Here is a 22229-nt window from a genome sequence, read left to right as displayed (position 1 = left end):
CGTCGGGTCATTGTGTGTGTTCATGTTCCCTTGTCTCGTGAAGTTTGTATTAAACCCCTGTCCTGTGATCGTGCGAATGCGTCCTCCTTCATGCCATGTCCAGCCCACCCGTGACACTATTGTTATCCAAGGAATAAGGGAATAAAAAGGAATATTGAAGGAATAAAAAAGGCTAGTCTTTTGACGTCATTGATGAGTCTCAATGACCAGCTGATGATGAAAAGGACCAGGACAAGCTCTGAGGTCTTCAAAAAAAGGTGTTTAATCAGCAGCTAATGCCCCAAGATCTCAAACCTTCCCTCTGATCATTCAAGAAGTGAAAATTGCCAGTAATAAACTTTTCCAAGGGCAGCTCACTGCCTGCTTCAGGTATCACAGATTTCAGCACTTTTTTTCCAAACTTAAAAACAATTTTTGGTTTTATTCAAATGTATTTCACCCACCTTATGTGTAATAATTTCTCATATGTCAAAAAGTGGAGGCAGAATATTCAACAGCAGCCGAATTGAATTTTTGTGCAATTTTTAAACTGTGAGGAAAAAAAAAAAACGAAGTGCAAAAACCTTTTGACACAAAATTCACAATAATTTCAATCAAATCCAATACATATAATATTCTGTAGGTAAATAATTTGAAGTTTTCAATAAGTGTGTCAATAAATGTGTCAATCAGAAACACTGTCCATTGCCATCCATAAAGAGTCTGATGTAAACAGAAAATGTGTGTGTGTGTGTGTGCATGTGTGTTCTAGGAGAAATCTGTTTTTAAATGTCTCCATTGGGTGTGGTCTCCTCCTTTCAGGGCCAAGGGATGACTAATTCACTTTGCGTCCTCTGCAGAGTGGCGAAGTGGTGCCCAGGGAGGGAGTGAGTGGATAAATGAGTGCGGCAGGCGTAAACAAATGAAGGAGGGTGACGCGGGGAGAGATTGCAGGGCTGCTCATTAAGCTGGGAGCCAAGGGGACCTGGGTGCCAGGATGGCTTGGCCAGAGGACAGCCAGCAATGGTGATTGGTGGAGAAACAGGATATGCAGAAGGATCCTGGGAGCTTCTTTAATCACATTAAGAGTCAAGGCTACAGAGAAAGCAATATAGGCGCTTTAGGGAATGGGGGTGTATGAGTAGGGTTTATCAAGTGTAGGAAGTTTAGAGGACATGCCTAAAGATTTACCGAAACCAGGATTCAAGCACTAATCACTCAAGGTCAACGACATTACTCACCTTTTGAATGTAATGACATACACCAGCTAAGTCAATGCTTCAGACATGAACTTCTGGGTTTAAATGAGAGGATCTCACAGGAGAGGGGTAAAGACCCATGCACACGCCTGTGTCATTCATCAGCATAATGTTCAGAAAGCAGAACAAAGTGAACACCGATGCCTGTGGCCTCATCAGTCATAAGCTTACACTGGCTGTCTCGCAGAATCAGGGTTTGCACATAATTGGTTGTCCTGTGAGATATATGGAAACATTATACCACAGTTAGTCCTGACCTGGCATTGTGTTAAGATGACGGTGAAAAAATACCTCACAGTATTGGTACTCTGATACATAATTTTAAATTTTAACTCTGCCCTGTTTTGTTGTTTACAGTAACATGACCATGTGCTGCCTCAAGATGGAACCATTTAATTTACTGATGGAACCATTTAAAACTACTGTAGTTTAACTAGTTAGAATTCTGTGTAGCCTATCAGCATATTTGTTTGCAGAGTTTAACATAACAGAGACAGAGTTTGTGATGTCACCTGACAGTGCCGGAAACAATTTTTGTTACAAGCAAAGGAAACACATGTAATGACGAAAGAAGACAAGAATATGCATTCAGTGTTGCCAGATTGGGGGGTTTTGATACATAATTGCAGACAGTAATGAGTACACTTACTAAGTGTAACGACAGCAGAAAAAAGCATTTCAGTCAGTATCAGCAGATGATTGTGGCCTTAAAGAATCACATATCTGGCAACAGTGCTTGTTCTACTCACTAAGCTCTGAAAATAAGGCTCTGAATCTTAAGTACAATAAGAGACACTTGAACGGCAGAGTTCAAAGTGCATAGATCCTTGAAGATAGAGAGTGATAGAGTGTGAAGATAGAGAGTGATAACCCCAGCTGGGTTATATTGGTAGCTTTTTTCAGCATCAGGGAAATGATAAGATAAGATATCTTCAATGTAGAAGTGGTAACACCAGGTGAAGGTTCCATGAAACGTAATTAGAATTAATTACATTCATTCAGTTCCTGTAGAAAAGTGCAAACACAAAAGTAACAAACATGAGTGACTTGAATTTGAGCTGGGCGTGAGCTGGAGTGATATGTGCCGTCTGTGGCTGATTGAAAACCAGGCAAACTTGGTATTTTGGAATATCTGGAAGGGTTTCGCTCAGGAAGAGGAGGGCTGCAATATCCCAGATGCTAGATACCATTATGAAGAAGATATTAAAGGCTACACTGTCAAATAATTCCAATAACACAACCATACTACATCATTTGCTGTTCAACCAAGTTTCCAAATAATTTTGAACTGCTGATGTTTTTAATTGCATGACAATTTTAAAAGTGGAACTGTAGTGTCTGCAGGAGTCTCATGGCTATAAACTGCAAATGCTATTTAAATACATTTTCTTTATTCTGTATCGCATTCTGTGAATGAACTAGGGCAGTGGTGGCCTAGCAGTTAAGGAAGTGGACCCGTAATCAGCAGGTTGCTGGTTCAAATCCCTGACCGCCAAGGTGCCAATGAGGTGCCACTGAGCAAAGCACCGTCCCCACACACTGCTCCCTGCAACTTTCATGGCTTTCCACTTAAATGCAGAGTTTCATGTGTGACATCTATTCAGGTTCATTTCAGGTTCATGTTTTTTTTGACGAACTGCTTGTTCTACCTGGAGAAGGGGAGATGTAACAAGGGAACAGGGCCCTTCTGTTCAAAGTGAGACAAAACAAATCAACTTAAAAATATGAATTCCTGATATAAAAAAGTGACCTTGCATGTAGCCAGTTGTGCACTTATACAAACACACACACCAGCATATACTGGCAGCATGTACCTACGTATAAAGCCTACAACTGTTAGGAGCCGACTAAAGCAAAGCAGGATCCATTAGAGACTGGCATGCAGACTTATCACACCTCCTCACACACACAAATATAACCTCCAGTTCTCCCTACCCTGAGTGTGTGTGGAGGTCGGATGGGAGCCCCACTGATGTCCACTTGTGCCATGTCGTCTGCGTGTGCGCTGAGCCCGTGAATGAACAGCACCGCCTCGCTTTCCGTAATGTCCCTTTGCGCCACCAAGGTCCTGTCCTTGTTGACCAAGAAGTCTGGGTTTGACACTTCAAACGTCACCCCCTCGTTCCCTGCACAGTCGTCAAAGAGCACTGCAGGAGCACAAGGGAAAGAGATTAGACATGTACACACACACACACACACGATCATGAAGAGAAAAGATAATGCTGCTATGATGGATTGTGAAGGATTGTGCACGCAGTGAAAGTGTCTGTTTGGCCTCGAAGAGGTGCCTACAAGACGAATCTACAAAATATTTTCGTATCCCTCTGCACAAGTCGAACAGCGTAACTGAGTCATTCATCAAATGGCTGCCCATGAGTGAGCGCGTGGGTGATGACAACACCCTGCTGCTCCGAGCGTGTGCACAGGAGGGATACTGGGTGCGTATTTTCATGCTATTATTACCACTGAACCACTGCTATTTTGGCTGAGACTGGTATAACTCATAGATGGCAACCATCAGAATAATGCAGGTATTTTTGAATCATGATGTCCCAATACTAAGGTTTCTTGGGAAATTTCTGTAATGTGATTATTCAACCAATGGATTATACATCAGACCAGTTCCACATCAATTCATGCTGTTGTGAATATTATGAGTTTGATTTATTGTAGTGAGAAGTGAGGAAAACCAGTACTGAATGCAGTCAGATCATGAACCCTTTGTGGAAACCATGGAAACCCTTTAGTGCAGCCGGCCCGTGCCAAGTGGGTTCTAGAGTGACCACAGTAGTTGTCTCCCATTTCACTGGCTTGTAATGACTTGTGCTCTATGAAAGCATAGATTGTGTCCTGTGTCCTGTTGTTAAATGAGAGTGTCTAGGCTTTAGACAATTTCTTATTCGTGTCACCAGTTGCTACCGGCACGCATTGGATCTTGGCATACACAGCCTTGGCACAGCTTTGTCATGCTGCCATGACTCACTCCCCTCATGTGGAACACAACTCGAGTCTCTGTTGTTCCATGAAATGGTGTAAGCTCATTATTATTTTAAAAAAATATATGGTAGATTTTAAATGATATAATTTATTTTTTTATTTCTATACGATAAAAAAGTAGCTAAATGTACCATGTATGTACAGGAATACTAAAATGAATTTTTAGAGGTTAAAGTAAACAGTATTCAAAAATTGCATAATATAATAAAAAAAATATATCCATTTATGTAGAAGATCGGTCGTGGAAATCTTCACTCGCACTCTCGAAGTAACGGGCATTGCGAATTCTCATCGGATTGTTTTTTACAGTTTGCTTCTGGCCATGAATCTCTGCAGAACGTGTAAAACTTCAAAAGCTCTGAGACTAGCTTCTCAGGTATTAACACTGAGTTGCAGCACATCTCTGTTGAGAGAGTTCTCTTTCTGCTTCTGAACTTGTGTTTCACTCAAGCACCGACAGTGTTATTCCACAGAGAAAAGGGTTGTCTTCCATGCATATCTGAAGGTGTCAGGTGCCGAAGCTATTATTTAATGTTGTAACCCGATAAACCAATGGTTCTAGTTCCTCATAAAGCCACCAATGTTACTGAGGGACTGACTAACAGGTTGATATGATCTATTTTGATCTATGGTGGTAAAATAATAGTTAAGACAATGTGATAATATAGTGGCTCAGATTAGTAATGATCTATGTCATACAACCACACTAATGCATATATAGTATGTTACTATAAGCACACACTCAATTTCTTTTTGCTTTGTTTCCTCCTGCTTAACTGGTATAGTCCCTGCATCATACCTCATCATTTCTATTACAAATTGACCAAATGTTTGCTAAAATGCACACAAAACTGCAAAAAATAATCTGACTAATATTTCACTGCCATGACTATGCGCTGCATTATGAAAAGTTCAATGAAAAGTGGGTTCCTCGACAAATATTCTGAACCAGCAAATGTTCCTAAAACAAGTATCTTAATGAAACCAAATCTGGCAACACAGGGTCTGAGACATGAACATGTACACATTTCTAAATGCAATAAAATATTCTGCTTGTACAGAATGTGTATACACTTTATGTATGCCAAAAATAGACATGTACATCACACACACACACAGACACTTTCACTTCCTGAGGACTCACTTCAAATGGCCAAGTCCATAAATCCAAATTGCTTTCACTGATTTCTAATTTTAAACTTCCATGGAAGGCTGACATCAGCCCAGATAATTGCTTCATTGTAGTGGTCAAGAATGCTAAAAAAAAACTTGATAAAACCCCACAAACCATCTGCTTGCATTTCAAGAGGTCACTAGACTGTGGCAACTGAACCATACCTTGACAATTTCGAAATGCAGCAGCCATTAGCGGATCTTTGGCTAAATGGTTGCCAATGGTTTGATTGCTGGAATACTAGAGAACAAGGGTGTCCTTCTCTACAGCACACACTCCATCTGTGTGGCTTTATAGCACACACACACACACACACACACACACATCTTCTGTGGTTAGTGTGAAGGGCAGGTTTATAAGATGAGGCAGCGTTATGAGGCTGAGAGGGGAAATAATGTGTTGTGCTTTATTCGGCTCAAACGACTGTAAATCACTGGCCGCTGGCCGGCTGGGTGTCAAACTGGGATGCAGACAAGGTACAAAACACAAATAAGCATTTTTACACCCAGAAACACACACACACACTCATGCATCATTTTAATTTCTACAAGTTGAAGCCCCTTTCCGTTTCCTTGCTCGACTGGTGCTAGGAAGGTACTAGTAAAACATTCATCTAGACTCTTTCATCTAGTCTTGGCTCCTAGGTGGTGGAATGAACTTCCACTAGATGTCCGAACAGCTGGGTCATTGAAGATCTTCAAACACAAACTGAAAACCCTGCTGTTTAGAAAATATTTGGACTAAAAGAGCTCTTAAAGACACTACCTCTATATATATATGTGGCAACAGTAAATCATCATGAGACAATGTCTGTGTGGGGCTGCTTCTCATCCAAAGGAGTCGGCTCACTCACAATTTTGCCTAAGAACACAGCCATGAATAAAGAATGGTGGTTCAAGAGGCGGGTGGACAAACAAAACCCCACAAATTCTTGCAAATGAAGGAATGCGTTGCCATCATGTCAGGGTGAATTGCAGAGGTCTTGAAAATAAGGGCCAACTCTGCGAATATTGACTCTTTGCATAAACTTGAATTTAATTGCCAAAAAGCCTTTGAAGCTTTAAAATGCTTGTAATTATACTTCAATACATCACAGAAACAACTGACAAAAAGATAAAAAAAAAAACTGAAGCAGTATTGGTGTCATTCTCAAACGTTTTGCCCATTACTGCAGTTGGCAGTGGTGGGGGGCAGTGGTGGCCTAGCGGTTAAGGAATCAGAAGGTTGCCGGTTCGAATCCCGGTCCGCCAAGGTGCCACTGAGGTGCCACTGACCAAAGCACCGTCCCCGGTGCAAAGCACACTGCTCCCCAAAGCACACTGCTCCGCCTGTCATGGCTGCCCACTGCTCACTCAGGGTGGGTTAAATGCAGAGGACAAATTTCACTGTGTGCTGTGCTGCTGTGTATCACAAGTGACAATCACTTCACTTTCCCTTATGACATGTACACACACTCAGGAGCCAGGATTCAACCTCACAAGGTGAAAAACCACAATGCTATTTGATACTGTTGAGCTTTCTCTCCCTTTCACACACACAAACACACACAGAGAGGGAGAGAGAGAGAGACACAAATACACAACAAAAATCAAATCTATTGAAGTGTGCTTAACCTTCTCAACTCCAGATGTGGCCCTGTTATCTCTCCCAGCAGAAGTGCACTGAGCTCGGGGCTTTTGCGTCTCCCGTTTAGCACCCAGGCAGATGCCCACCAGCCGATGGTGTTGGCGCGAGGACGTCAGGTATAAGAAACACGGGTGGTTGAAGTTCCAGAGCGCCGGGAGGGGGCTTGAACAGATTCGACTACTGCACACTGTAAATGTTCTTAATTCCCCTGTTTGGTTCCATTTCATTCACATCAGTTTCAATAACGAGACGTCCGTTTAGAGACGGCTAAGTGCGAGATAAACACAGCGCCAGCTTTCAAATGAGTTTGAAGCTTTTCTAGTGTTGTCAGTTTTTTGGGGAAGGATTTTAGCATCAGCGGCGTGGCTCAGCTGAGCTTTGATGTTGAGCAACAATGAGAAAGTCCTCACTTGTCCTGAGAGAAGAGGCTCTGAGCTGAAATAACGCAGCGCAGCGCGGATTAGCGCACTCAAGCCCCGCTGCAAGAGCCCAAGACGGTTCCTCTGACAGATCTCCTCGTTTCACACCATATGGCCACTTAAACGTGTACATCAAAGGACGCAGCTTCGTCCTCACCACAGGCTGAGCACACGCGATTAACGGGCGTGATTGACGTGCATGTCGCAACGTACACACATCCAAGGTCATTGATTATAATTAGGATCATTAAAAACATTCATTACATTGACATTCCATTATGTGACAAGATGACATGAAGTAATGCGATGGATAGTCTGGCCTAAATGCTAAGATCATCGCTAATGCTGACATCATGGTGTTTGTTCTAAGATTTTGCCTTCCAGTCTATGAATCATGATTATGACTTATCATGCATTCAACTTATTAACCCAGAGAATTTGCTCCAATTAAGAAGCACTCTTTTAGAGGCACTTCTAAGTGGGGCAGTGGTGGCCTAGTGGGTACGGAAACGAGCCCACAATAAAAAAGCTTGTGGGTTCGAATCACATTCTGCCAAGGTGCCACTGAGCAAAGCACCGTCCCCACACACTGCTCCCCAGGCGCCTGTCATGGCTGCCCACTGCTCACCAAGGGTGATGATTAAAAGCAGAGGACACCTTTCATTGTGTCACCGTGTGCTGTGCTGCAGTGTTTTACAGTGACAATCACTTCACTATAACTTTTCACTTCACAAAAAATTAATTCGATTTCATAGACTTTCAGTGTTTTGTACTATTTTTATATGGGAATAATTACCACTGGATAGTCAATGGCTAGCCTTTAAAGCCTTTCATTAAATTATAATGGCCACTGGGTATCCAGTGACTAGACGGTTCAGAAACCACATTAACAGAAATTGTCAGAGCATTTCATGTACCGTACAACACTTTTAATGATCATCTTTCTATCCAGCGTAGGTTTTGTCCTTCACATATGTTCAGCATCACAACAAGGCTGTCAAAGTAAAAAAAAAAATACAACGTTGTTTTAGCCATTTATAAGCTCAGGTTTTCAGAAAGCACAAGAAGGCAGCATGAATCCAAAAGTATGCCATGACTGTCAACATTTCATTTCAGAGCCATAAGTTAATGATTGGGTAAGCAGTTTACCCTGCTGAAATAAGAAGAAATATCATCTCAAAGTCAACAAACTCTCTGCAGGAGTAATATTAACATTATATTAAATCTAGGTTTACTTTCCAGCCATTGTTGTAAACTAGATGTGTTAGCAGCATAATAGAAATGAACAGAAGTACCAAACAAAGTTATGTAGACACTGCTTACGTTACATTGCATGATAATAATAACCCATTAATGCAGGATAAATGTTTAATGTGACAATGCGCACAAGGATGTAGTCAACTTCCTTTGCTCACAAGCCTATTTTATCACATGAGTACAAATCCATTTGGCAATGGGAATGAATTAGGGCATGTCTGGCTCTTGTAAAAATGCACATTGTAATCAAAAGGTGAATTTCTTTTTGACAGCAACATTTTCAAGTTCTTAAAATTTAAAACAATGAAAAACGATGCGCGCGACAAGTGAGACGGAGGCAGAGGATGAAAGCCTTTAGCAGTCTGTGTAGAAATGGCATTTTAAAAACGCAGCTTTGAGTGTGTTGGATGTCTAACCTTTTGAGCACGGCTTTGATCAAACAACATACATCTCACATGACGACTAACTCCTCTTTACTTAGTTCACCAATCCCAGCCCCCTCCACCCTTTCACCCACTCTCTTCCGTTCCGTTCTTGCCCGCAAGCTATTAGGGCTCTCCTGTGCAGGGTGTTTGAAGACAATTTTCTGCCCGGTGCCTAAATGTCAAACAGGTGCGGCGCGAGCGACGGGAGCATGAGGACTAATCTCAAAAGAAAACGGGTGCCTGAGCACCGACTCGTGTTGAACACGAGAGCGCTCTTCTCTTAAAGGCTAATCAGCATAGACTACAAATAGAAGGACAGCTTCTGAATGATGCAACATTTAAACGCTGCTCTTAGGAAGTCAAAGACACACACACGGATTGCATTTTGTGTAGGTAGAGAGAGCGCCCACCAGTCACCGATGCTCTTTCACTGCAAAAATTTACAGCGGTGGGGCGCAGCTGCTAATCTGACTTTTGAAGAGCAACTTACAGACATTTTAAAGAATGCTATCCAGCCTCATTTCCATGGTAAACCTAATCGCAGCCCACCCCCCTCAACTTCCCTCTTTTCCATTATTTCTGTCTCTTCGCGGCTTATTTTCTACTCGTAGCTATTGGAAGTGAGGTTTCCCCTCAAATGCATGCAGCATAAAAATGCAATTTCTTCCCAAACTGTTGCAGCTGCATCTGAAAGTGGGATTTCAGTCTCATCTGTTCACTAATATTTTGCAAAAAATTCCTTTCACAAGCAAATATTAAACATAAGACCTGATTACATAATTATCACATTTCATGAAATGCTGATTACCATGTCCAATAAAACAAAAAAAATTTAAAACAAAAAAACATTTTTTCCATTATTTTAAACTGATGTTTTTCTACATTTGGTCCTTCAATTTGTATATGCTATTGACAAAAAAATATTGGTTTTCTCTACACAAAATAATACATATAAGTACAGTACAGGCCGACACACTTTCTCATTCAATGTGTTTTCTTTCTTTTCATGACGATTTACATTTACACAGTCACCGGACCTGAACCCAATCGAGATGGTTTGGGGTGAGCTGGACCGCAGAGAGAAGACAAAGGGGCCAACAAGTGCTAAACACCTCTGGGAACTCCTTCAAGACTGTTGGAAAACCATTTCAGGTGACGACCTCTTGAAGCTCATCGAGAGAATGACAAGAGTGTGCAAAGCAGTAATCAGAGTAAAGAAACTAGAATATAAAACATGTTTTCAGTTATTTCACCTTTTTTGGTTAAGTCCATAACTCCACATGTGTTCATTCATAGTTCTTTTCATTGAATGAGAAGGTGTGTCCAAACTTTTGGCCTGTACTGTATATATCTATATTGTGTGTATACATAAATACATACACATGCAAACTTTTAAAAAATGTAATTTAATTTTATTTGTTTATGGAACAAACACACAGATCCACACATTGTTAATCTTATTTTATTAATCTTATAAGATTATCTTAATCTTATTTAGCACCATCAAACACTGCTCTATTGCATGCGCCAGGCATGCTCTTAACTCCTCCACACATATGTGAGGCAAATTCTGTATTCTGTTCTACCCAGAGACTCTTGTGAGAGGACAATGAAGTGTTGAAGAGAATAGGACATGCTAGCGTGGCGCTAATGGGATTGAGCAGACAAAGGCCCCCAAACCTAATTGGTGTTGAGCAAGGAAGTGCTATGATTTAAAAGACATGCCGCTGTCTTGAGTTAATGACTGATGTGTTCATTCTGCTGGAGGAAAATATAGCGCATGAACAGCTTTAAGGAATGTTCTCACGCTGGTCATCCCAGCCTGGACCAGCTTTATCATGCTGACCATCTTAGGTTATGTTTCTGTTTTTGTCATGCTAGCTACACCAGCTAAAACCAGCTATCAGCATTATTAGAATTTTTTTTAGAGCCCATAGCTGTTTTCCCCAGAAGTCCAAAAAGCAAAAATTACGAGCCCATTACGAAAACAACACTGGAGCTTTCTCCACTCCACTGAGACAAGTGGACACTTGATAGGAGATGGAGTTTATAGCTTGTGGTTTTAGCTGCAGTGAAGAACGGGTCTAATTGCAGATCTGACCATGATGGAACAGCATTGTGCTCATCCCATTCTCTGTCATCTCTGGGACCATTTCAGAACTCGGCAAAAGTTGCCGCCAGAAGAGACGCTGTCAAAAAATGACAGTGGTGTTTGTTTTCCCGCTGAGATAATAGCAGGCCGAGGATAAATGTGGTTTCCTGAAAGTGCATATCTGTCTGGATGGGTGGGTGTATCTGTACTTGTGTGTGTATGTGTGTGTGTGTATGCCGAAAGACCCGGCGGCTGTTCTGTAGCTTCTGGGTGGCCTCCTAAAAACTAAGGCGGAAAAAAACATACAAATTGAGGAGAAGTGACTTATCTCAGTCAGCTGTACACCCATAGACTTGCCCTGAGGTACTCATTAATAATTCTTACACTTTGAATGCATTCATATTCATATTTTTACTTCTATAATAAACTGAACATGCAATTTGCTTCAACCTTTTTGCTTTGGTCTGTTTTCTCGAATGCAGCCTGAGGGTTTGGTGAAATATTGTTGGCTTGGTTTGTTACACTCAGTAACAGTAGATTTATTGTTACATTTGAACTGCAAAAATATATATTCCATATTGGCCCAAACATAAATAAATAAATACAATAAAAATACTTACAAATGGTCGTTTATTCTTGCCACCACCAAAAATAGTTATTTTAATGTATTTTGAGAAATATCTTAAAACTTTTGCCAGTTGTCAAAAGTTAAAACAACAATACTTTCTAACTTTCAGACCAAGGCAATGGAGTCCCTAGGTAGTTGCTGGGTAGCAGTCAATAGTGCTGATACCTGTTTTTCAAGAGAATAAGCAACTAAAATCAAATGAAAATCAAGAAAAGCAAACCTCTCAATATCTCTCAATCCTACAGGGCACCCACAGCACATTGAACAGTACCGTAGTATTATTAAAGGAGCTCCTTTTCTCTCCATGTCTTCTCCTGAGGTTTTCTTATTGGGCCTTGAGCTCGCAAAGTTCAGTGTTACTGATGTGTGTAAATACAAGTTGCGCTTACTGTTTTATTTAATTTTTTTAACTGTTGTGTCTTTTTTGTGCTTGTATTATATGGAGCTTGCAACCAAAAGCCAAATTCATTGCAGAGGTACAGCTTTAGTCATGCCTTTGCCTACTGAATTGTGTATAACGTCATGATTATAAGCCTGCATGACAAATTTCCTCCTTCACAATACATAAGAAGTAAGCCTAATATACATGTGAAATAAGTGACATTAGAAGTGGCGGGGGGGAACATGTCTACAGTTGCTCCACATATTGGTGACATTATTTAGCTGCACCCAATCAGTAAGCTCACAAATCATAGTAGGTAAATGCATGTGGGTGGTGTGGTTAAAAAAAAAGCCGTGTGCATAAGTGCTTCGTGCTCTGCCAGCCCTCCACCCACTGGCCTTGAGCTAAAGAGGTCTCTACGTATATTCACACTAGCATACAAAAGCCATCATGCATATCAGCTATAATGGAATAAGCTGCCTCCACAACAAGCACTCGAAGTCTCTCAAAACTAATCGGCCAGTAATGGCTTCTATCTTAACCACGGGAATGAGTGGCATGCAGTTGACAGGAGGGGGGCTGGTCCAATTGGACGAGACCAAGGGGACTGCAAATAGACACCACCGGCAAAGTAATAGGCTCCCCTGAGTCCCCGCACAGACACCAGCCGACGCCATTCTCTCTTAGTTATGCACTTTACACAGTTCGCAGTTGTCTGTGTTGTGTATCAATGCTGTCCTCATCGCCAAGCAAAATGTTTTTGCTGATGATCGTTTATAGAAACATGATGAGCCGCTTGATTGACTGGCAGTTTGCATGTCAAACAATGACAGCTGGTGACTGCAATGAGAAAACAATGTACATAGGGGCACGCATGTCGCATTGGGACAAAGAGACAGTGGCAAAGTCGACACTTTATCTTTGCAAACATTTCCAGATTGTCATGCACTGTTCCCAGCTTGAATGTCTGAAAGCACATACTGTAGACTTCACGCACTGAAATTGCAAACTGTTTTAATATAACATGGTAATAATATATAGTGGTAATTATATATATTGTAACACTCAAAACAGTGAGTTTTTCTGTAATGTCTGTAATTCTTGATAGAACATTATGCATACATGCTCTTTGTACCCAGCCCATTTTGTTTTGTGTGTTGCCACATACCTGTCTCTACCCAAAATTGTCAAAAACACTAGCCAAATCCTGTCTCCTCCCTTGGTCCAGTTCCCCGCAGATTTCCTTGCCACTGTTCATGGCACACAAACATAGTCATCTGCAGGCAATTCCACTACAAACATCCAAACATCTGCAGATAGATTATAAGCAGAATTATTAATTCTGGTGAAATGCTGAAAATGAAAAAAAAAAAAACAAGAAAAAATGTACCTCTTCAAAATGAATGTATCTTGGGATTTATTGAATGGCTCATGCTCTTCTTAAGGCTCACTGATGACTACAGTAACTGCAAAGAGCAAGTCAATATGAGAACTGGACATGGAGTAGTGAAAGATAATGGGTTGGTCATTCAAGGGTATATTTTAGATCACATGAAAGAGACGCCCTGTCACACACGAAAAACGTGCATGAATAGTGTTAGGAACAAAGTCCCTAGATTGGGCATCCATGGAAAATTCTGGAAACACTGATCTATGAAAGGCCCAAATCACCAGTGAAATGGTAAAGACCAGTCATCCCTTGATTCCCCTCTGAAGGCTACATTAGCATCAAAGTCAAGAATACATTTGAGAACTGAAGAGCACCACAAGCGCACAGAAACATTTTCAAAAGCCTGCGTGCTCAATGCACACTAGCTATGGCTTTGGGGTTAATTGCTTTGTAAGACTCATGATCTGCATGCAGCTGTATGTATCATATTCTGCCTAATATGCAGGCACTGCTCTCATCCACAAATGAAGACAGATTCTAGTAAATTTTGTCCTATTTTATCCTTTAAAATAACTTCATAATACAATTATTTTCTAGAAACTTTTTGTATCCTGCTTGTTTGAAACTGCCACTGAATTGTGGCCAAGTAACACTGATATTAAAGGGAAGCACGGTAGACCAAATGCTTCAAGGGAGCTTCAATATTTTCCTATTACTGTGGTGCTTTGGGCCAGAACCGTGTTCTCTTCAAAAGACAATTATTCATTATGAGATGCTGTAATCAAGAACCCTGGCCCAGACAGCCTTGATCTGCCTGCATTGGTGCCACATGTGTCACAGAGACAGGGATGATGAACGGCCACAATGAAGCTCATTTTATACCCAGGTAATCACATCAGCCCACACGCCATGGGCCACAAACAGACGCTCACTAATTCAATGTAACACACACACAGACACACAGACACACACATAGACTTTGTCTCTCACATGAAGCATATGTATGCACAGTCACACCAATTAATAAATTAGATTGTCATATTTCATAAAACAAGGGTTGTAGAATATAACTATTTCTACTAAAATACTGTAACAATAAGGTTGCGTTTTTAGTTTTATTTTCTTACTTACTTATTAATTTTGGTGCTCAGACTGGCAGATGGGCAGCGTGAACTTTTCTGGAAATATTACATCAGTTCCATTGTTCTAGTCGGGAATTACAAACCACAGGTAATATAATTTAAATATCACTACAGATGGAGAGCAAACATCTAATAACAAGCACATAAGCCTGTTATAGAACCGGAGAATCTTCTGACGCGGTTCATGAGTACTTTTCCTCATAATTAATTTAATTTTGGTATAATATTGCTGTATATATCCACTGAAACCACCAGATGTTCAGTACAAAACCAATATCAGCCAACCTAAGAGAGTATGTGAAAGCAATTCAATGTAATTTCTCTCTTCTTTCCACACTAAAACAGACAAGCCAAAGGTTGTGAAATGCAAACCCATTCACATAGCACCAGCTTAATCTGTTGTCCAATGTAGTCTGAAGATACATATTTGTCACAGACTGTAGATGGGTGGGCATGAATGTAGAACTGTTCCATTCTGTTTAATAGTTACCATTAATGATCACACTGCAGCTCTACATAGTTTCAGAAAATATCTGGAAAGAAAAACCTTGAGAGGACCAGAGAGTATTTCTGTCTATTTTGTACCTGCAAATATTTGACAAATTTGTAACATTCAGAGCATTCTCTCAAATCACATACCACAGCTTATTCACCCAAGCAGTCAAGGCTGATGAACAGCTAGCATAGATCGGGTCTCCCATAGATCGGGTCTCTTATTACTAAGCTGAGGTCATAATTTTATTGTCATGTCCTCTTGTTGCATGTCGTACAATGCTGGATCAAGGCTAGTTGCTTATTTCTATGAAATGTCTTCATCAGCTTTGGCTGTATGCATAGCACCATGTATATTTATTTATTTATTGTAATTATTGTTGCATTAAATGTGTGCCGTCTACATCACTGGACAGCAAACACAGTCATAAGGCCATAATGAGGGACATCCTTCCTCTCCACTCCTCACCACATCTGTCAGCCCCACTCCACCCCAGTGGAAGCCCACCGGGGAGGCGGCTGCTGAGGCAGATGAAGAGGCGGAGATGCTCCTCACACTGGAGGCTTTATCCTGGGCTCAGCCCTTAAGCATGTGCTTTTGCAGCAGAAAAAAAAAGATCCAGAAATATCTACTGTCATGTCTTCAGTGGCAGGTCACCATGGCAACAACTAAAGCCAAAAGGGCTTATTAGTGAGAAATACAAACATGTCTGCACAGAAATTGTAGCATTATTCTGAGGGGGGAGTTTGAGAATCGTGTGAAATTAATTGGATACGGTGCAAGATCGAGTGAATTCCGAGATATGCAAGTGAGGATTTATGCACATCCATCAACCATCTCATACTGTTCTATGGCATTTGTTCAGAATACTATTGAAAACATTAGGTATTTTGTTTTATCTTGTTACAAATATAGCAAATGTATGATTCAGGTCAATTTGAACCGCAACTGGTCCCCTTTATTTTCCATGTTGTCAGGCACCCCAGAACTTGCACAACATACCCAGAAATGAATGTGTCCGACGGAAGTATTCAAACGGGACATTCTTGTCTCATTTATTATGGATACATTAAACAGATAACTATGATACTATCAACAACAAGGTCACCTTGGACACCTATTCACATGTCTTTTTAATGAATGCCTGAACAAGGCTATGGATTAATTAACATTAAAGAAACATGATGTCAGTCAATAATATGGAGCAACTATGACTATGTGAACTCTGACTATAACTGCGAATGGTTGAGACTGCACTCTGCCTTATTAAACTGGTCACAACCCTGGTCACATATTTTGATGTGGATGTAGAAGGATGCACAGCCTTTTCCCCATAACTTTAATAACAATATGCATGCATAACATGCACAACACCCGTGTGCACTTCACATGGCTAAGAGGAGGACGGAGCTGGAAAACTTGGCCTACTTTTGTTTTTGGATTTCTTTTATCTTCATTTCCTAACTCTTCCCACTCCATATCCCTCTGATTCAATTTGAGAATTGAGAAACACAATGTCTGTCATAACAGAACAACAGCTAAAAGAGAAGTGTGTGCTTATTAAATTTTAATCAGGCACTCCAGGCATTTTCCCCTGCCGTAATTGCTTTGTGCGTTCCCCCTATGGGCCACCCAGCTCCTGTTTGTTATCAGTGTGGAGCGGCAAGAGCCAAAGCGCTCGCCGCAGTCAGCATTCACTCTCCACCCTCGTGCTCAGTCTTCATGGAATATTGCATTGCCCTAATTATTACCTATATTTCCCTTTAAAAGGCGGAGTGTGCCGGAGAAGCACTTGACAGGAAATTCTCCCTCCGGGCGACATGTGGGATAAAGGATGGTAAATACCTTATGGATAGCATTAATTTTGCACAATATTTTACCCTGCTGTGATATCTTTTTTAGTCCTGCAAGGATACATTAAAACTGTAAAGAGATCTTCACAGCAGAGCCAAACGTCTCAATAGTAATCATTAAGGACACATATTCACTTTATGCATTTCCTCTCAGTTTTGTGACATGTTTTTGTGTGTGTGTGTATCGCGGTGAGGTACGCTGGCAATGGCATCATCGAGCTGGCGGGCTGTTTCATCAGCAAAAAAAAAAAAAAAAAACACAAAGCCTGAAAAAAGTTCCATTTACCAAGAGACTCTAATACACACTTTATAGAATTTTATATCATGCACATAGTGATGTGCAGACATCCCAATATTCATATTTGAAACTGTATATCCTAGATATAGACATGATAGAAACTGAAACCTGTATGTACTATAAATCGCTTGGTCACTTGGTTGGCTATAAAACAAACGCCATTGATAAGAATGCATGTTCAAAGAATGCCCCATCAATATTCACACTAATGTTAAATAATTAGTGTATCCTGACCAACGCATTTCTGACTTAGGTATGGAAGAGTAAGTACTTTATTTCAAGTTTCATGTGTTTTTGTGTGCATTTCAGGTGCATAATTTGATTTTTTTTTTATTACATTTTTGGTATTTAATCAGGTATTTGTCAACATGACACAGACGACTGCGGTGCATCAGTATATTTTGCTTTATTTTAAAAACTGAAAATTAGTAGAGATTTTTGTCTATGTGTTCTCATTGCATGGAAGGTAGATTCATAAGGGTTGAATGAATTATAAAGTTCAAATGAAATTTGTTCAAATTTCCTGAGCCTTAAGCATGTTCTGCTTGGAGTAAGAGGGTGAAGGTTCAAGATGTGTCATGGCCTCAGTGTTCAGCCCTGGGTGCTTTTCTGCACTCAAGAACTTTTTCTGAAGTTTGCAGTTCATAAAAACATTGCCCCACCAAGAATGTGAAGAGGTTAACACATGAAAAATTCCTACTTAAGTTGTTTATGAATAAAACAGCGATGCTCTAGTTTCCAACCTGAAAATGTGCAGGTTAGGCACTGGTGTGGGAGCGTGACAACAGACTTGTGTCCTGAGCAGTCCTGACATAGATGATTAGATTCACAATGTAGGAGTCCAATCAGATGATGAACATTTGGGACATGTCTCTTAATTACTGAATGTTAATTTGTAAATTCACTGGTTTATAAAATGAAGCACCTAGACATGCAGTCTCCATTAACAAACTCTCATGATTTTTTTTTTGTGAAGAGCTCGATGGCTTCACTTTCTGGCCATGAGCGTCTGCTAAATGCAGTAAATGTACGTTGATTAAATGTCACCTTTGCAATGAAGGGTTCTTGAGATTTTATCCCTGCTGGACATTCCACAGGCACATTTCAGTGCTATCACTGGCAAGTGGAAGTGTTTAAGAACAACAGCTACTCCTTGTGTCAATTCACGCAACCTTGGGGTTATCCATGGACAATTCCATCTCCTACTCATGTCACATTTCCAACCTCTCTTGCTTGTGCTGATTTCTTCTCTACAAGATTAAAATGATTTGTTCATTTTTATGAACACTCCCCAATCTCTGGTCATCTCCAAACGGTACCAATGTAAATCCTGGCTGGTCTGCCTCTATGCGCTTCTCAACCTCTCCAGTTGGTCCAGAATGCTGCAGCACAACTTGTTTTCACCTTCACAAATTCTCCCACATCACCCCTTTACTGCGTTCCTCCACTGGCTTCCTGTAGCTGCCCACATCAGATAAAAAAAAAAAACTGATGCTTGCCTAGACTAAAGAAGGGTCAGCAACCCTCCTACCTCAGATCTTTCATCACTCCTCACTCTACACCTCGAACTCTACAATCCTCCAGGACTGCTCGACTTGTACCACCATCTCTCTAGGCAGTAGGAAAGCATACTTCTAGACTCTTCACTGTCTTATCTCCTAGTTGGAGGAATGAACTTCCGCTAGATGTTAGAACATTTTAGAAACTAAAGATTTTCGAAAGCAAGATAAACACCTTCCTTTTGATATAAAAAAAAATCTTAGATCAAAAAGGCCCTTACGCATATATATTTTTTTAATGGTTGGGTTCTGAGTTGTTAAAATAATGTTATTTACAGATTATTTCTTAGTGAACCAAATGAGGGATTTATGTCATGAAAATCTTAAAGCCCTCATGCAAGTTGCTCTGCCAAGTTCTGCAAATGCAAATCTGCCATGATAAATAAATTATAATAATAAAGTGAAGTGATTGTCACTTGTGATACACAGCAGCACAGCACACAGTACACGCAGTGAAATTTGTCCTCTGCATTTAACCCATCACCCTGAGTGAGCAATGGGCAGCCATGACAGGCGCCCGGGGAGCAGTGTGTGGGGACGCTGCTTTGCTCAGTGGCACCTCAGGTGCACCTTGGCGGATCGGAGTTCGAACCGGCAACCTTCTGATTACAGGGCCACTTCTTTAACCGCTAGGCCACCACTGCCCCTAAAGAAGTATCCTGTGTGAGGCATGAACTCACAACCTTCAGGCTAAGAGACTGACGCGCTAACCTACTGCGCTAACGGGGTAGCGCTAATGAGGCAGAAGTTCAGGTAAACACAAAGACTGTGTGGTGGATGCTTCGTGGAAGGGCTTTCGACAGCTAGGGAGCTGCACACAAGTGTCACATGCCAAGTTAGTTAAAGCGCGCCACCACCAGACCATGCAGCAGTGGAAGCATGATGCATGAAGTGACGAATCACACTTCTCTGCTTGGCAATTCAAGATGCTGGGAGAACTTTATTGGGCTGTGGAGCGGTTTCTCAGGGGTCAGGGATAAAGCCTCCAGTCTGTGGAGCATCTCCGCCTCTTCATCTGCCTCAGCAGGGGGTAAAAATGAATGAGAAGGGCTGCATAGATGTGTATTGAATGTGATAGGACTGCCCCTGCAGAAAGAGAACATCAGCACAGTCAGGGGCAGGTGAAATGGAAAGATTTGCTCCTTCTAACTCCTTTATCTCTTTCAGTTCCCCTTCCACAATGCCACCTTTCAGTTCTCCATCTCGGCGGGCTCCATCACTACTGCTTCAGTCTCTTTCTGTACCAATCCCCACATGCCTGCAGAGCACAGTTACACAGGGGGCACACCCCGCCACACTGCCTCCTCTAAATAGAACCTCGTTCTAAGGACACAAAAGTGCCAAAAGTTCTAACTTTCCATCCACGTGTAAATGGAGAAATCGAGGTGGAGCAATCCTGAACGACCCTGCTCCTTCCCACTCTAAGCGGGCCACCACGGATGTAGCCATGAGTTTAATAATCCTTCTGAATAAAAGCGCTATGGCCCACTATGGTGGTTAAATGTTGTGTAAGCGCTTTGATATCTGAGCGCCCTGAGCGGAGCCCTTTGATGTTAGTCCTGCTGATGGTGTTTTGGCATTTCTAACTTGGTTTGTGTGTATCTGTGTGCAAAAATAAAATAAACACCCCAGCTGTACGGTTTTATACGTTTTTAGTATGTGTGTGATCTCTGTGCTATTTTATCAGGCGGATATGTTGTGCTGCATCACACAACAAACCTTACAAATTCACCATACAGCAGAATTAAGCTAATATCAATCACCTTTCTAGAGCGGAACTTCAATTATCTATTGTGCTGAAATTGACTTGACGTCAACAAACCTGTGAATATGCATTAATACTGTATTTGTTAGTGTGTGTGCACTGTGAATATTTTGTCTGCTGTGTTGGAAGAGGTGTTGGTGTGGCAAAACATGGGTCAGCCAGTTTGCATGTGGCAACTGTATTATTTTGTCAAGGTCAGGTTCCTCACCCTCACTAGGAGTGACAAGTTCGGAATAGCGTGTTGTTTTCGTCTTCTCTAGAAGAGCAAAAATGTGTTCTCCTAGTTAACATGCTAATGCAATGTGAAGATAAAATAGAAAAACCCTGCAGGCTGCATCCTCACGAAAGCCTTTTGATCCGGTCATAGCCAACACACTTTGCACACCCTTGTCAGATCCATATCAACGCGGTTGCAATGTAAAAACTGCCCTGTTGTGTTTTTTTTTTTAAGATTTTGACTATGATAGCACTACCAGTCTGTTCTCATCTATAGCAAGATCCCAATGTTTAATGTTCACTCAAAAAAAAAAGTTGATGCAAAACAACAGTGTCAGTTTGGCTAGATAACCACACATTCATAAACATAAACTATTTCAAAATAAAGACCAGGTCACTGAAAGACACAGAAAGGTAAATGGCAATCCCAAATATGTTATGTACTTTATCGCACTCTGTAAGTCAGTTCAGGATGTTACATATATAGTTATACAGGTTACAGCACCAAGTGAAATGTATCCTGAACCACATTCATTGGGTGAAAGCAAAGCGAGCCTCGAAATCAGTGCCACTTTTGTTTTTGAACATGACTCCTCCTCATAAAAGTAAATTATGTGGCTGTCAGTAGTGATTTCATTAAAAGTGGTAAAACGCATATGAATTCATATATTTAGAGCTGACCTTTCAAAAATCAGACACTTTTGTTTTTCTGGATAATTTAATCCTTAAAAAAGAGGATAGTTGGTTACGGGAGAGAATTAATTAAGTCACTTTGTATGTGCATGGAAATTGCAACTCTTTAAACTCTTCTTCAAAGCTGCAATTAAAAAGATCATGTTACTAATTCCTCAGCGTTTTGAATTAAACATCTTTTGCATGGGTGGTAGTAGCCTAGTGGGTAACACACTCGCCTATGAACCAGAAGACCCGGGTTCGAATCCCACTTACTACCATTGTGTCCCTGAGCAAGACACTTAACCCTAAGTTGCTCCAGGGAGACTGTCCCCTGTATCTACTGATTGTAAGTCGCTCTGGATAAGGGCGTCTGATAAATGCTGTAAATGTAAATGTAAATGTAAATGCATGCTTTGCTGTGTTTCTGTTTTTCCCCTTGTAGAGTGAAGAATGATGTTTGCTAATGAATGCAATCAGATTTACATGATGGAAATTCTCTAGTAAGTAGGTTAGTGAATGGAGTGGGTCAACCCTCTGAAGTTTATGTTGTTCAAAGAAGAAAAGGCATAGAATAAAAGGATGAGTGTTTGCATCATTGTC

The 22229-nt window shown here is 40.9% G+C and overlaps 1 protein-coding gene across 2 annotated transcripts in view; it reads right to left on the bottom strand.

The window, feature by feature from the left end:
• The window catches only part of cdh13 (cadherin 13, H-cadherin (heart)), a 299980-nt gene that overhangs the window by 185810 nt on the left and 91941 nt on the right, over positions 1–22229 (bottom strand). For both annotated transcript variants that reach the window (XM_028958803.1, XM_028958804.1), the window contains exon 3: positions 3174–3385. In XM_028958803.1, coding sequence (XP_028814636.1) covers positions 3174–3385 — 212 coding nt within the window. The remainder of the gene's footprint in view (positions 1–3173; positions 3386–22229) is intronic.

This window comes from Denticeps clupeoides, chromosome 17 (genome assembly GCF_900700375.1).
Source record: "Denticeps clupeoides chromosome 17, fDenClu1.1, whole genome shotgun sequence".
NCBI lineage: Eukaryota > Metazoa > Chordata > Actinopteri > Clupeiformes > Denticipitidae > Denticeps > Denticeps clupeoides.
The sequence above is the reverse complement of the archived record's forward strand: the minus strand, read 5'-3'. Positions and strand labels throughout refer to the sequence as shown.